The sequence below is a fragment of the Xenia sp. Carnegie-2017 genome, unplaced genomic scaffold, assembly GCF_021976095.1.
Source record: "Xenia sp. Carnegie-2017 unplaced genomic scaffold, XeniaSp_v1 HiC_scaffold_23, whole genome shotgun sequence".
Taxonomy (NCBI): Eukaryota; Metazoa; Cnidaria; class Anthozoa; order Malacalcyonacea; family Xeniidae; genus Xenia; species Xenia sp. Carnegie-2017.
The window spans coordinates 4704389-4721978 of record NW_025813486.1 but is presented as its reverse complement, the minus strand read 5'-3'; the positions used below and the strand labels follow the sequence as shown (position 1 = coordinate 4721978).

At 34.4% G+C, this 17590-nt stretch overlaps 1 protein-coding gene across 1 annotated transcript; it reads left to right on the top strand.

The window, feature by feature from the left end:
* The first annotated feature begins 9193 nt into the window (after window positions 1-9193).
* On the top strand, window positions 9194-12007 carry LOC124448253 (uncharacterized protein K02A2.6-like). Its single transcript, XM_046999249.1, has one exon. The coding sequence runs from the start codon at window positions 9194-9196 to the stop codon at window positions 12005-12007; it is 2814 nt and encodes a 937-aa protein (XP_046855205.1).
* Window positions 12008-17590: the final 5583 nt, after the last annotated feature.

The following is a 17590-nucleotide window of genomic DNA, read 5'->3' as shown; positions in this document are numbered from 1 at the left end:
TGTGTTTGACAACACAGTGGAAATAAACTATAATTTGCTGAAGACTAGTGAGTTGAGAATAACTTCAATGTGTTCTTTATTGAACAAATGGCTAACTCTGCATGGAGATCTGGCATAATGAGTAACTACATGTAGCATTTTACCACATTATTTATATGCTCATCAAAGGTAAGTTCTCGATCCAAAGTTACGCCAAGATCCTTTACTGATTTGGATGGTGTGAGAGACTCCCAGAAACTGAATAGACAGATCATCTGGCAGTTTCTTTAGTTGTTGTCGCGTACCAAATATAATAAACTTTTTCTTTAGCATCCTTTGCGGATTTCCAAGAGGGGCGTACGAAATTAAAGCATACAGAAAAAACTTTGAATCTATTTCAAAAATTACGAGCTTATTTCTCTAATCAATTTCAGGTTTATTCTTAATTATTTAAAATTTGTATTTAATCGAGAAAAGCGATCATATACATTATGTCAGGGGTGGGCAAATTCTCCAGTCGGCGGGCCAGATTTAGGAAAATGAAGCTATTGGTGGGCCGGATTATTACAATAATAATATTCAATATTCGGTGGTCGGATACAGTCGGCGGGCCAGTCAAAATTCCTTCAGGGGCCGGACTCGGCCCCGGGCCGTATGTTGCCCACCCCTGCATTATGTGATATCCTGTAAAAGTCGCATTAGACCAAAATATCAATGTAAAATAATTAAATTTAATTATATGATTTTAAAACTGCGCTAATTTGGATTCTTTGGAGGAAAAAACAGTGATCTTTTGTTATTGAGTGCTCAATTCTTATCGCACATCAAAATGTTTACATTTTCTTCAAGTGAACAACTGCAAAAACGACGCATGATGAACATTAAATTTTCATAGGCTTACTCAGCCAACTCTGTCTCATTGCCAAATAAAAAACGCTTTAGATAGTTAAGCTTGTGTAACACAACTTGTGCCACCGTTAAAAACACCTTACTTGAGGTAGCAACATGTGTTCACAACATCTTTAAAACAAACAGTCGGGATTTTCATACACCCAAAGTAAAAATTACTTCGATGACGGCAGTAACATACACGACATAATTACAACATTAAACACTGATTCGTTTGTCTAATATGTAAGATATCATGCGTGTGCTGTCTATTTTAGAACAATACGTGTATTTAAATACTTTTTTCTTCTTGTTTGCTACTGAAAATCTTGCACACGCTACTGATCGCATTGTGAAATTGGAGCACAAAATTCATGATGGCTTTCAATTTTAAGAAAGAAAATATTCAAATATGCCGTAGTTTACAGTTAATTGAAAACTGACATCCAAAAACTTTACAAAAACACCTGACACTTCAAAACTTTGCAGTTGAAAAAAGAATTGACTCTTACCCTAAAACTTTACAGCTTATTGAAAATTGACATCCAAAAACTTTATAAATGGAAAAAACTGACCCTCTAAAATTTTACCGTTTGATGTAGACGGACTTGAAGTCTCAGGATACATATTTTCAGCAGTGTTCCTATTACACGTTTTTTAAATGTTTTTACGATTTTTTATTATTCGTTTTTTTTTGTGACACAGGATATATTAAATCTATTTAAGGGCATTTCAGCTAGGGACGACAGGAGGCCGATAATAAGGTCGATGATAATATTCTTTTATGAAATAACAATAATGCGAAACACAAATTTAAATCATAAACGTTGTAGTTTTTCCTGTAACATGTATTCGTGATTGATTAATTGATTTCGTTGATTGAGCTCAGAGCGGTTTGCAGTGCAAACGTTGTGCTAAAGACCAAGCAGCGCACGCTTTTTATTTTTGTATTTTATAAGATATAATGATGTATAATCTGTAATCACAATTTATTTCAAAAGAAACTCAATAACATAAAGCATATATATATGAATATGGCCCACTAAATTATCCATCTTTGTGTAAATTATCCATTTATCAATTATCAATTATGTCAATTATCCATCCTTGTGTAAAGCAAAAAATTTGTAAATGTGTAATTTGACTTCAATTAAATATTTTCAAAGAAATTTTTGACGCAAATTTGGGAAGGAAAGTTTTAGAGGGGAGAGGAGGCAGGAAAGAGGCAATTTGCCTTGTTGCTTGCCAGAGGTTTCAGCTAAACTAAAACTATCCATGGGTGGTGGGAGAAAGGCCCAAAGCGTGAGTGGGCCTCGTAACACCCTAACTTTCAATAGCTATTTTTCGGAATGTTTTTAGTTTTTGGGCTAAAAAGGAGTTTGGCATTTTGTGCGGGTTTGCAGGCTACACATCTGGTACACTTTGAACTCAATTGGAATGATAACTGAAGACAAAAAAAGGAACCAGAAAAAATCTTTTGTCGCCATCATTTGTAATCTGTGTCGTAATTCCTTGCCGGCTTAGTTTCTCGCGCGTTCATAAACTATTTGTATTTTTCTAATCGTTGAGTCCCCATTTTTAAGCTTTAATTTAACTTCAGTTGATAATATTTGACTAGTCTGACGATCAAGAGTGAACAAGTAAAAATTTATTTTTTACCAAAAAAATATTCATTTTATTTCTTGTTTATCCACAGCTCTATAGCATAAAATTTCTAATAAACTAAAACGATTTGTTGGTATAAATTTTCATTTGACAAAATTTACATATAGGACAAACACAACTTTTAGGTATTATACATTTTTGTCATACATCATAGATCTGTCATTTTTTTAATATATGTTAAATTGTTTAAAGATATTCAATCATTTATATCGACATGACAACCATTTATATTTTAAGCACTATCAAAGTCAAAATGACAGAATCTTTTCATTCTTAAAAATGCATAATTGCAAGTTTAAATCCATACTTTGTTTGAAACTGGACTTTCGTGTTTTTTTTCTTGCATTTGCTTGAAATTAAAAACAAAATTTTTAAATCCAGTGAAATGACAAAGAATGACTAACACTGTCGGACTCTGTTTGAGATAAAAAGAGAAAATGAAAAAAAGAGGGAAAAAATGAATAGAAGAAAAATGAAAAAAATGAAAAAAATGTAAAGAGAATGAAAGTATTTTTTTGTCATATTTTCTTATTATACTGTCTTTTCAGCAAACAGTGTGATTTTCAGTTGGTTTTTTCTTCCATAAACGCTGTAAGTTACAACGAACTCAATGTAGTTAAGTTTCAGCTGTAAAAATGATCTTTTGCCAAGAGTTCGCCGTTGTGTGCCGTTTGTCGTGGCGTTGTTCACAGGGACAACGGAACCCGAGGGGCTGAACTCCCCCACTTGTTGCAATAAAGATATTTATACTGAGCTGAAGTTGTTTTTTAAAAGTGTTTTTTAAGACACTATAGTAAAATTAAAGACTTAGCCTCTTTATATGTTGCTCCGCCGACCCTGGTTTATTGGTTTGTGCCAGTGAAGTGCAATAACAACTGGAATGATCATCAGGGGGGAAATTGAAGCCAGAAGATGGCAGCCATGCAGGTCGCTCCAGTCCTTTTGTAAACTAAATGGAATTTTTATATTTATAAAATTTTAAAAGTAGATTTTGCGTTAATTTTTCTAAATTCTATTAAATTTGAAGAATATTGGTCAAATCTACAGGTTGTTGGAAAAAATGGCCGAAATTTATAGTATTGCTAAAAAATTTGAAACCAAAGTCCAAAATCAGAAAATGGCCGCTCGATTTTTAGTTGATTTTTCTGAGTTTTTGAAAGTTCAGACATAGCCAAACGTTCAAACCATAAAACTTTCGTACTTCCATGTTAAATACACAAACCTACAATTTTTGGTAAATAGTGAGCCATTTGCAAAAGAGAAATATGCATTTTTCATGCCATGAAACATTTACAATACAAATATGTATACAGCTCAGTGTCATTAAGAAAAGTTCAAGATCCTCGCAAAAAGAGTTTTAAAAACCTTTTTTTAATAATGTAAATGCATAAAACCAAGGTTTTATTTTAAATACATAACACATAGCTCTTGTGCTGTCTGTGTAAAGCAGAAAAAGTGAGAAAAGAAAAAAAACACATTCATAAGACGAGCCGGTAACCTTGGTATGTATTGTAAAAAGAAAACAATAAATGAACAAGGAAAATTGTAGGTCATCAAATAAAATATATCACTGGAACATTTTTAAAATGTAAAAGGACGTGAATCACACAGTTTTATAAAATGCCTTAAATATTGAAATATTTCTATGTATTTTATGGCATTTAGTCCGTCATTATTCATAGCTAGTATTAGCTGTAGCATACACTAAGTAAAGTAAATTCAATTTTAAAGCACAAATCTGTCAAAAAAACAACAATAAATAATTTTTTAACTGCCAAGAAGTGAAAACAAACGACAGTCGCGAAGAAACCAATCAAAACACACATTATATCGGGGGGAGCTCATTAAAATTTAGCTGAATGTTTGGCTTCAACCAATCACAGGACAAAACTATAAGAGTTATCGTTACAGCTTATATTACAGTTCACTGGGTTTGTGCTTTTGCATTTAAAAACTTATCTTTTGTGGCGTTTTGACGTAGAAACCGCGCAAAAGACTAGGGCTCAGTCTTACCAATATTCTTCAAATTAAATAGTATTTAGAAAAAGTAACGCAAAGTTTACTTTTCAAAATTTTATAAATATAAAAATTCCATTTAGCTTACAAAAGGACTGGAGCGACCTGTATGGCAGCCGTCATCTGGTTTAACTCCCCCCCTGACTTTTCACTCCAGTTGTTATTACAGTTCAATGGCTTTAAGTACTCTCAAGTTTTGCTTACACGTAATTTTTGTAAATTGAGGAATTGAAAAAATTTACAGTTGGAAAGTTGAACACTTTCAGTGGATCATATCGTCAGGATAGACTTCTTGTCTTTCATTTATTTATCCCCGTTATATTAAACATATGACATGTTTTTGCTTGGCGAATAGAAAGTAAGTAAAAATAATAATCCGTTAAACTTGTAAATGTCTTTATTCTCAATTAGCCTCGTGTAAGTTGTGTGTGTTTATCCTAACTTTAATTGCACGCAGTTGGGATACTTTCATAAGTGAGATGGTAGAGTGAGTTTTGACAAATTAAGGCGAGAACTGCTACTAACCTAACGAATCTTTTACTAAAGATGTTGTATTTCTCATGCTACAAACAAAACATATTTAAGGCCATATTAGTTCTAAATCTTGCGTCACAAGTGGACATTTAGACTTAACTTCTGTTCTTATTTCTGTTTTCAAACATTGTCAGTAATCAAAATCTTATAAAGAATGTGATATTTTATGGGTCTTAGGATAATTTTACCGAGGTTTTCCGAATATTCTCGAGTTAATCCGTTATCTTCCGATCTTAAAAATTAGATGTAATATGAACTTTTTGCCATTTTAGTGAACTTTGATGCAGGCGAGCATGAAATTTTAAAACTTCATCTGGCAACACTGACTGGCTTTAAGTATTTTGAAATTTGCTTACGCTTAATTTTTGTAAAATAGAAAATTGAAAAAATTTACAGTTGGAAAGTTGAACATTTTCAGTGGATCATATTGTCAGGATAGACTTCTTGTCTTTCATTTATTTATCCCTGTTATATTAGACATATGACATGTTTTTGCTTGGGGAATAGAAACTAAGTAAGAATAAAAAATCGGTTAAACAAGTAAATGTCTTTGTTCTCAATTAGCGTCGTGTAAATCGTGTGTGTTTATTCTAACTTTAATTGCACACAGTTGGGATCTTTCATAAGTGAGATGCTAGATTGATTTTTGACAAATTAAGGCGAAAACTGCTACTAACCTAACGAGCGACCTGCATGGCTGCCATCTTCTGGCTTCAATTCCCCCCTGACTTATCGTTCCAGTTGTTATTACGGTTCACTGGTCTTTAAATATTTTGATATTTGCTTACGCTTAATTTTTGTGAAATAAAGAATTGAAAAAATTTACAGTTGGAAAGTTGAACAATTTCAGTGGATCATATTGTCAGGATAGAGTTCTTGTCTTTCATTTATTTATTCCCGTTGTATTAAACATACGACATGTTTTGTTTGGGGGATAGAAAGTAAGTAAGAATGAAAATCCGTTAAACAAGTGAATGTCTTTGTTCTCAATTAGCCTCGTGTAAATCGTGTGTGTTTATCCTAACTTTAATCGCACACAGTTGGGATACTTTCATAAGTGAGATGCTAGAGTGGGTTTTGACAAGTCAAGGCGAAAACTGCTACTAACCTAACGAACCTTTTACTAAAGATGTTGTATTTCTCATGCTCCGGTAAGGTAACATGACCAATGTTGTGCTTCATCCCATTTTTTTTAATGATATTGATGTCTAGTGCATGTTAATTGTCAAAACTTATTGCAATATGATGATAATTTAGTTTGAGGTGGAGTTATGTTTCCCTTTAAATTCCCATTGAGATTTTTTTAGTTTTCTCTTCGAGCTAGAGTGAAATATTTAGTGAAGAATTAGTTTTTATTTTTAAGACATGTTGCTGAGACTTTGCTAAACATTTTGCTCTGATATACTCTCATGTTCTTCTCTCGACTGTGATTTTTAATATCAAATAATGAGCATTTTGCAAAAATATCTATTGGTTATATACTTGACAATAAAAATGTGTAATTTACAGTTTTACATCTAAATATGGGATGGACAATGTTTAATATTTTTGATTTGCTAGTAAATTTGCAGTTAATTTGATTGAGAGTGGCAAATACTGTTCATAGTTTATCCATTTAGTATAACTGACTTCTTTGCTCTCAATTTGAAGGACAGCAGTAATTGTCGCAGAATAGAGCAGTCGTTTTTTTAATGTTACAAATAAATAAATTATTAAGTTTAAAATATATTTGATTTCTATGTTAAACTAGTTAATAAAAATGTATCCAAAATATGAGCATTATATGTTAAACAATATTTAGCACAGTTGAACATGAAATCAGGGGTGAACCAAATGAGTGTAGGGATGTCAACTGACCTGGGGGTGAGCTTTAGCACCCCTCTGACAAGATTGATCATAAAAAATTTAATGCATAGCAAATTTATTACCAAAAAAAATAGGAAAAGCTTTTTCAATGTTTTTATCTGTTGTTTTGCAAGTCGCCAATTTTGGATTATGTAAACTCTGAGTACGGTGTTTTCACGATCAGAACAACATCATAAAGATTTTAGCCACCTGGGTGTATTTTCTCTACTTAGCCCCCCGGGTTTTTTTACTACCTTTAAACTATGGAATTAATGGAACGGAGAATGTCCAAAAAGAAGCTATTCTATAACAAATTTTCACGCAAAATTGCTGGCGCAAAATAAATTACGCAACACATGCTTCATAATAATTTAGACATGATAGCACAGAATAAGAATATACAGAAGAGTCCCTCGTGTCGGAACCTTTGATGTTTTCGTCCTCGCGCATGTCGTGCCGCCATTATTCCAGCCAGATGATTAAGGTTTTTGACTTTTTCCAAACCTTTAAAATGATCCAAAGTCATTTCTTAAGTCAAAATATATTTAAATTATTAAGTATTGACGTCATGTAATTTTAACGGTTAGAAACAAGTGAGAAATCCTAATCATATTGCTGGAATAATGGACGACATGAGGACACTTTGTACACCTAAGTAACCATTCTGTATAGTCGTTGTTCTGTGGTATTAGTTTAAACATGACGTTAATTTTATCGGAAATTTCAACATTAATCAAGTTATCATTTAGTCGTAAATTTTAAACGAGTAAAGCTTGTAACAAAAAATAAATCTTAATTAGCATTTGTTGATTTCATCGCGGGATTGACCCGTGATTTTTTCATTTTACTGAAAGGGGAGGATAGAGGGTGTAATATATGCACATAATTAACTATAAATTTCCGTTATGTCATATATAATTAACATTCACTGAGGCATGACTTCATTATTATGTTAGCACATGTAGAGCAAGAACGTGTAAGCTGAGAGATAGCTAAATAAACGTAGACTTATAACTATCAGAGTTATTACATGGTGTCAGAAGCGGGATACCATAAAAAGCAATTAGTATGGCATCAGGTAACCTTCAATGGGCAGCCCCCAAACCTCTGAAATTAGACGGGAACGTTAGCGAAAACTTTCGTAAGTTTGAGGAGCACTGGACGCTGTTCGAGAAGACCGAACTTAAAGGACGCTCTGAAGAGGAAAGATGTTCCTACTTTCTTTTGTGTGTAGGAGAAAGGGGCAGAGAAGTATATAAAACCTTAACATTCGCAACGCCAGAAACAGAGACCAATGCTGAGGGAGAAATAACGTGGTTGAGAACAACGAATGAGTTAAAATCCGCGTTTAAAACCTACTGCAACCCAAGAAAGAACATAACGTATGAAAGACATAAATTCAACATACGAAATCAAGAAGACAACGAAAGCATCGACCAGTATGTGACTGTCCTACGCACTCTCGCCGCAACATGTGAGTTTGAAGCACTTCATGACGGGCTTATTCGCGATAGAATAGTATGTGGAATACGAAACCAAAATATCAAAGAACGCTTACTTCGAGAGTCGGATTTAACACTGCCGAAAGCTGTAGATATATGTCGAGCGTCTGAAGTATCTCGCGAGCAAATGAAATCTCTAAACGACCAGAATTCTGCCAATGTCGACACATTGGGGAATGATCAGCTAAAACATGGTTATAAAGGGAAATTTCACAACCAAAAAAGCAAAAACAACAAACCGGAAAACGGAAGATCTCCAAAGAAATGCGGCAATTGCGGTCGAATTCACGAGCCGAAATCATGTCCGGCATATGGAAAAAAATGTAATTGTCAGAAATTGGGACACTTCGCTAAGTACTGCCGATCACAAACAAAAAACAACAAGAAATCGATACACGACGTCGATTATGAAAGCGACTCTTCAGCGCACGGAATAGATATGGTAAAGAAAGCTGTCACAAATGACAGTGATGAGGAACACGCATATCTAAAAATAAACAACAAGACAATCCGAGTGAAACTTGACTCTGGGGCAGAAACAAACGTTCTGAGTAAGAAAGATTATGAAACTATTATTCCAAAGCGGCAACGTTTTAGTAAACCCGAAGCTCAGCACAGCAAAATTGACTGCTTTCGGAGGCCACAATATTCCAGTCATAGGGAAATGCTATTTAAAATGCCAATACAAAGGAACAACGCAAGTACTCGAGTTTCAAGTGGTTGAAAATGGTAAATCATTGCTTGGATGCGCCAACTGCAAAAGTATGAAGCTCGTAACATTCCACAATGTAGATCAATTGCGCAGTAAACAGAACGACGGGACTACACATATAAGTTCACTGACAGGACTTTCCAGAGAACAAATATTTGAGAAATACTCAAAATGCTTTGACGGATTAGGACGCATATCAGATCCTTATCATATCAAGATCAAGCCTAATGCAACACCTGTCGTTCATCCTCCTCGTAAGATACCTTCAGCACTGAGAGAACGTGTCCACAACGAGCTAACGGATATGGAATCCAAAGGAATAATTAAGAAAGTGAATGAGCCAACAGCATGGGTCAACTCGATGGTAGTTAATGAAAAACGCTCTGGAAAGTTACGCATTTGCATCGATCCACGTGACCTCAACAAAGCTTTCCTCAGAGAACATTACCAGCTTCCCACCCAGCAAGAGATTACCAGCCGTTTGACCAATGCCAAATTCTTCAGCAAACTGAATGCAAACTCGGGATTTTGGCAAATGCCTCTTGACGAGGAGAGCTCTTACCTGACGACGTTTAATACGCCATTTGGTCGATATCGTTTTACTGTAATACCCTTTGGAGTAGTGTTCGCACAAGAGGTGTTCCATAAAACAGTACACGAGAAGTTTCAGCATCTAAAGGGATGCGAAACAGATATCGACGATATACTAATCTGGGGACGGACACTGGAGGAACACGATCGCAACCTGGAGCGTGTTCTCAATCGTGTAGCAGACGTCAATATGACACTAAGCAAGGATAAGTGCCAGTTTCGGCAAACCGAGATAACATACCTTGGAGAAACGTTAACAGCGTATGGTGTCAAACCTGATGAGAGCAAGGTTGAAGCAATCAAGAACTACCCCAAACCAGAAAACAAGCAGGACGTCCAACGGTTGTTGGGCATGGTTAATTTCATCGCCAAGTTTGCACCAAATGTTTCGGACGTCACCGCTCCACTGAGAGAACTTATAAAGAAGAACATTGAATTCCACTGGCATGAAACACATGAGAAAGCATTTCAAGATCTACAACATTTACTAACTCATCCTAATACTCTCCGTTATTACGATGTAGCAAAACCAGTGATACTCCAGGTCGACGCTTCACAGAATGGCCTTGGAGCTGCTTTAATTCAAGACCAGGGTCCAGTAGCGTACGCATCAAAAGCCATGAATGACACACAACGACGTTACGCGCAGATTGAGCTGCTAGCTGTCGTCTTTGGCTGCAAACGCTTCCATCAATATGTCTACGGTAAAACCATAACCGTTGAAAGCGACCATAAACCCCTGGAAATGATACTCAAAAAACCACTATCTCAAGCACCCAGTCGACTCCAGAAAATGTTGATGCAGCTGCAATCCTACGATATAAATCTGGTGTACAAGAAAGGAAGCGAAATGTACATAGCTGATGCGCTCTCGCGTGCATTTCCACCCGAGATTATACATGAACAATTTGAAGAAGACATCGCGTCAGAAAGATTTATCCATCTGATGTCATCAAAGTCTTACGTCACAGACCGGAAACTTCAAGCCATCAAAGATGAAATCCGCAAAGACAAGACTATGCAACTCTTGGTACAACAGATACAAGACGGATGGCCGCCTCATAAGATATTGATACCAACTGAGTTAAAACCTTATTATCCAGACCGTGAAGAACTGACAACGGAAGATGGTCTTATCTACAAGAGCCACAACATCCTGATTCCACCAACATTGCAAGCTGAAACACTCCAGAAACTGCATCAATCACATCAAGGTACTGAGAAGACCAAGAGACTGGCTAGAGAGAGCATATTCTGGCCAGGTATGAACGCACAAATAGAAGAAGTAGTGTCAAACTGCTCAACATGTCAGTACTACGCAAATGCCAATCAACGAGAGCCACTCCATCCACACGATATTCCCAGTCGTCCCTGGCAAAAAATTGGCTCTGACCTTTTTGATTGTAATGGAAAACCACATCTAATAGTTGTTGATTATTATAGCCGGTATCCCGAAGTGGCTGAACTTCGAGACACGAAAGCACAAACAGTTATTAACATGACAAAGTCCATATTCAGTCGTCATGGAATCCCAGAAACTGTAGTGTCCGACAATGGCCCACAATACTCGTCGGAAGAATACAGACAGTTTGCAAAAGACTATAATTTTTGCCACAACACCATAAGTCCGAGATATCCACAGTCTGGTGGATTACATGAGAAGACAGTCCAAACAATGAAGAATATTCTAAAGAAATGCAAAGCTAACGGCGAAGATCCATACCTCGCGTTGTTAGATTATCGTAATACCCCTATTGACGGTGTAACTCCGGCGCAAGCACTAATGAGCAGACGACTTCGATCAACCATTCCCACCTCTCAAAGAAAACTTAATCCAAAGCTCATCAACCGAACTACGTTTAAAGCAGCACGTCAACAACAGCAAGAACAGCAAAGAAAACACTATGACCGCACAGCCAAGTCTTTGGCACCACTTGAAGAAGGAGATATTGTTCGATTTCGTAAAGATCCTGCAGCACCATGGACTCGCGGAACGGTAACACGAAAACATGAAGCACCCAGAAGCTACATAGTAAAAGGGGAAAACGGGACAGAATGCAGACGGAATCGCAGACATCTAAGAAAGACAAATGAAGAAATATCTGATTACAACACCACGGATATTGACGGTGCCCAAGTCCTAACACCACAACAACAAGAAGCTAGTAAAGAAAAAGACAACGTCTCAAATCCTACACAAACTGATACAAATCACCAAGTGAAAACAAGTCAAAATGGTAGACGAATCAACCCAAATCCAATTTACAAGACTTGAAATATAAACGTGTTATCTATAGCACCTGAACACTTAAACTTAAACTATTTTCAATTAAAGAAAAGAGGGATGTAATATATGCACATAATTAACTATAAACTTCCGTTATGTCATATATAATTAACATGCACTGAGGCATGACTTCATTATTATGTTAGCACATGTAGAGCAAGAACGTGTAAGCTGAGAGATAGCTAAATAAACGTAGACTTATAACTATCAGAGTTATTACAGAGGGTGAGGGTTTATTTTTTGTGCTACTTTTTAGGTGAGATTTATTTTTGAAAATACCAGGCGCAATAATGGAAACATGAAGTTGAGCTAGTAACGCTTATTGTTAGATGGAAGAAGGAGTACTTTACACTACTTTCAAACTTTCTATTTAAACTAAGAAATATATTTTACGATGCAAAGTAGCTGACGGTGAAATTGTTTATTTGTGCATTTGTGTCAACTATGGCAACTTTACAAGTTCAAACAAATAAAAAAAATACCGTTTTATAAAGAGTGCATTTAGAGTCAACCGATGCTGAAGACAACAACTCGAAACTAAGCGCTCCCCTGATAGTAGCCACTATAAAGCCACTTAATTCGGAAGTAGCAAGCTGACTACGGTAATATTGCTCAGTTTCTGTTTTTAATTTTTCAGATTCCAATGAAGCGAAAGTCTAAAGTTTAAATGTTTGGCAACAGATAAAGACTTTCTCAAAGGTTAGTATATCATTAAAATATTATGTTAGAAAAACAGAGTAAAATAAAATTATATCAAACAAGTGGAAACATACGACTAAAATCAGTTAGGTTATAGAGTGTTTAACAGACTGAGATTTGCGTAAAGAGATAAAAAGAAATTGTATTTGTGGCTCACTACACTCACGACAATGTCATGTTGATCATAGTTGTATTTCAAAGTTCTAGTAAAACGAAACTTTTGCTTATTTAAATTGACATTTCTATTGAAGAGAACATTTTTATTGAAGAGAACATGACAGTAGACTTCGTATTTCTTAAGATGTCGAAGTTTTGAAATGACTGTTTTGCACAACTAGTGACGTCACATTGCATAATGAGATATGGAATAATCAAGAATATTTGCTGATAAGTTACATCAAATGGACAGAGCTTCACTCGTTGTAAAGTGTTAATTATATAAAATACTTCATTAGTATTTCTTTAGAAAGATGTCACAAAAAGGAAGGATATTTATAAATTTGCAACAACAATTATGCATTATAACATCACTGGTTGTGTAGATGAACTGTTTTAAAACGTTCACTGTCGTTTTGAGATTTATATACGTAACACGAAACAAATTCCCAAAATAATTTCCATCTTTAGCTCATAATTAACGATTAAAGAAAGCACAAAATAAGATATAGTGATATTTCGAATTTATTACAGTTAAAATGGAAATAAAATTACAATGAAAATATAAAATGATAGCACAATTTTGAAGGATGTGGAAAAATATTTCGATTTTACAATGTTGTAAAACCTGATCATTAACTCTGTATTTGGAATCGATTTTCTGTTAAGAGTCATCCGCCTTAAACTTAGAACAAACTTCCGCATTATCAAAATTGTTCACACCAAGTTTCACAGCGTTGTGAAGTGGAATTAACCCAAGCTTTTCGTTCAAAATATTTTCCACATTCTATAGTTGCGATAAAAAAATTGATCCTATCAGAAACGCGTAAAAGGCAAAATATTTGAAAAACTGCGATTCTGTAATACAAATCCATAGAAAGGTGGTTTCCCAAATTCGATTCGCTAAAATTTACTTCCGGTTTCAATTTTTACAATTTGATGCGTTATCCAATCTATTTGAGACACGTGTGTTTTGTCCATCAAATACATTTGACTTCCGGTGTCACTGCCATATTGAGAGAAAGCCTCTGGGAAATTTCACTTAGAAGTACTATTATATTGTGGTAAAAATAAAATTCTTAAGGCTTATATTGTATTTTTCATTAATTATTTTTTACCAAACATCTAAGTAGTTCAAGAACAAGAAGTTTTGGACCCTTATTCAGTTATTCGATGTTAAAGCAATTGATACAGATATTGTACATAAAAAGTTATACACCCAAGTTATCAATAGTATATAACACAAAAAAATGTAAAGAAAATGTCTCGCATAAGGCATTATGCATTTCTAAATGTTAAAGCGCCATAGTAGGAACAATAAATACGAAAAACCGATATTTCTCTATAAATGTCGATATGATGCCACGTTGAACGAGACCTCTCAACATGGCGTTTTGGAGACAAAAATTTCAATGCTCTGACGAGAGTTTGTGATCTCTATTCTTTGCTATAAGTGATATAACAGTGGTTTATGTTACCCCCATGAAATCTGTTGCTTCTGGGGAAAATGTATTTGAAGATGAGCAAAAATATTGGCAGTGTTATTATTAAGTATTGTAAACATATTGAATACAACCTACACTAAACAGTCTCAAGTTTATAAAATGCATATTAGTAAACAATCGACTCAATGGTATTTTCATTGTTCATGCGAAGTTTCTAGATTGTGTAGTTTTCAAACATTACTGCTCGATAGAATTTAAACGTCATAAGACAGAAATAAAGAATATTTCGCACATAGAAATTGTATAGTTTTAGATACCTTCGATGGTAAGAACATTGTTTATCTACATCATCGTACGAATCTCCATGGAGTTTGATTTTCGCAAACTATTCAAACGATTACTATTTATGTTATTATATTATTATACTAACTTACTAAAGGAAGGAGTAGGTTGCTGGTAAAAGACATGGTTCTTTTGCCAATAATATATTGTAGACGCTTTCTTCCAAGGTGAAACATATTTTACGGGATAACACTGTGACAGAGCAAGAGCTTATTTCTTAGAAATCTTTTTTATGGCATTTTTTGAATGAAAAACGCGAAAATTCAGAGCGTTAAAGATTTAAAATGATCATGTCTTACAGTTGTCATGTGAAACTCTCGAAATGTTTACAATTCATGAATAGCGTTTATTTTTATTATATTTTTGTATTCTAAGCGTTCGTAAGATGTGTAGTTTTAAAATAAAATAACCTACCGCCAAGGCCGATCTTTTTCGAAAATATATGCCATTCTTTGACCAATCTATGGCAATCTAACAAATGAACAACATGTCTTCTCTATATCAGTAATTTTACGGCTGTTGATGTTTGCGTAGGTCTTCAAACTATAGCTGTGTAACACAGTTGGGGTTTGCATTAATTGAAAAATCAACATGGCGGAACAAGACGGCAAAAGCATTGTGAATTATATTAGAAAAATTAACTTTTTGCATGTCTTGCCAGTGTATTGTTTGTAAAGTTATCCAATCAAGTTCTATAAAAAATTTTCTAATAAACTGAAACGATTTGTTGGTATAAATTTTCATTTGACAAAATTTAAATATAGGACAAACACAACTTTTTGGTATTATTAATTTTTGTCATACATCATAGATCTGTCATTTTTTTAATATATGTTAAAGTGTTTAAAGATATTCAATCATTTCTATCGATATGACAACCATTTATACTTCAAGCACTATCAAAGTCAAAATGACAAAATCTTTTCAATTTTAAAAATGCATGATTGCAAGTTTGACTCCACACTTTGTTTGAAACTGGACTTTCATTTTTTTTTCCTTGCGTTTGCTTGAAAATAAGAACGAAGCAACAGATTTTTAAATCCAGTTAAATGACAAAGAATGACGAACACTGTCGAACACTGTTTCAGATAAAAAGAGAAAATGAAAAAAAAGGGAAAAGAAAAATGAAGAGAGGAAAAATGAAAAAATGAAAAAAAATGCAAGAAAATGAAAAGAAAATGAAAGAAAATTTTTTGGCTAAGTATTTTTCGTCATATTTCCTGATTATACTGTCTTTTCAGCAAACAGTGTGATTTTCAGTAGGTTTTTTCTTCCATGAACGCTGTAAGTTACAACGAACTCAATGTAGTTAAGTTTCAGCTGTAAAAATTATCTTTTCCGAAGAGTTCGCCGTTGTGTGTCGTTTGTCGTGGCGTTGTTCACAGGGACGCCAGAACAGGAGGGGCTGAAGTTCCCCACTTTTTGCAATAAAGATATTTAGACTGAGCTGAAATTGTTCTTTAAAAGTGTTTTTTAAGACACTATAGTAGAATTGAAGACTTAGCCTCTTTATATGTTACTCCGCAGTCCCTGGTTTATTGGTTTGTGCCAGTGAACTGTATAACAACTGGAGCGATAAATCACAGATTTATGAGCTTTTTGCTCTGTTCATAAACATTTCATGATAATTAAAAGTTTGTGAACTTTTGTGAACTTTTCTATATATTATGCATTTTTGTATTTTCGTCATTTTTATAAAGAATGTATAGATAAATCATAGTTCAATGGAAAGAAAATCTTCATAGCTCGACAGTTCTTTCAAAACGAATACTTCCGAGAGTTTTCGAAAATTTCCGAGGTTTTCCGAAAATTCCCGAGTTAATCCGTTAACTTCCGATCTTAAAAATGAGATGTAAAATGAACCTTTTGCCATTTTTGTGAACTTTTGACGCAGGCGAGCATGAAATTTTAAAATTTCATCTGGCAACACTGACTGGCTTTAAGTGTTTCAAAATTTGCTTACGCTTAATTTTTATAAAATTAAGAATTGAAAAAATTTACAGTTGAAAAGTTGGACATTTTCAGTGGATCATATCGTCAGGATAGACTTCTTGTCTTTCATTTATTTATCCCCGTTATATTAAACATATGACATGTTTTTGCTTGGGGAATAGAAAGTAAGTAAAAATAATTATCCGTTACACAAGTAAATGCTTTGTTCTCAATTAGCCTCGTGTAAGTCGTGTGTGTTTATCCTAACTTTAATTGCACGCAGTTGGGATACTTTCATAAGTGTGATGGTAGAGTGAGTTTTGACAAATTAAGGCGAGAACTGCTACCAACCTAACGAATCTTTTACTAAAGATGTTGTATTTCTCATGCTACAAACAAAACATATTGAAGGCCATTTTACTTCTAAATCTTGCGTCACATTTGGACATTTAGACTTAACTTCTGTTCTTATTTCTGTTTTCAAACATTGTCGGTAATCAAAATCTTATAAAGAATGCGATATTTTATGGGTCTTAGGATAATTTTATAGATTATTTGCTGTTATGGTTTTTACTTCTCAGACGTACGAAATTTGCTGTGTCAATATGAACCACCATGACATAAGAAATGGAAAAACATGAAATAAAACATTCAATTATCCCAATTTCAACTGAAATAGCCTTATTTACACTTACACATTACATAAGTCGTTTTGGTAAGGTAACATGACTAATTTTGTGCTTCATGGCATTTTTTTGAAATGGGGGGGAGTGAGCTTTAGCACCCCTCTGACAAGAATGATCATAAAAAATTAATGCATAGCAAATTTTTTACCAAAAAAAAGGAAAAGCTTTTTTAATGATTTATCTGTTCTTTTGAAAGTCACCAATTTTAGATTATGTAAGCTCTGAGTACGGTGTTTTAGTCACCGTATTTAGCCACCTGGGCGTAATTTCTTTACATATCCCCCATGGGTTTTTACTACCTATTATTGCCA

Coding starts and splice junctions, on each gene's coding strand:
- LOC124448253 (XM_046999249.1), top strand. CDS start 9,194: ATGAAGCTCGTAACATTCCACAATGTAGATCAATTGCGCAGTAAACAG.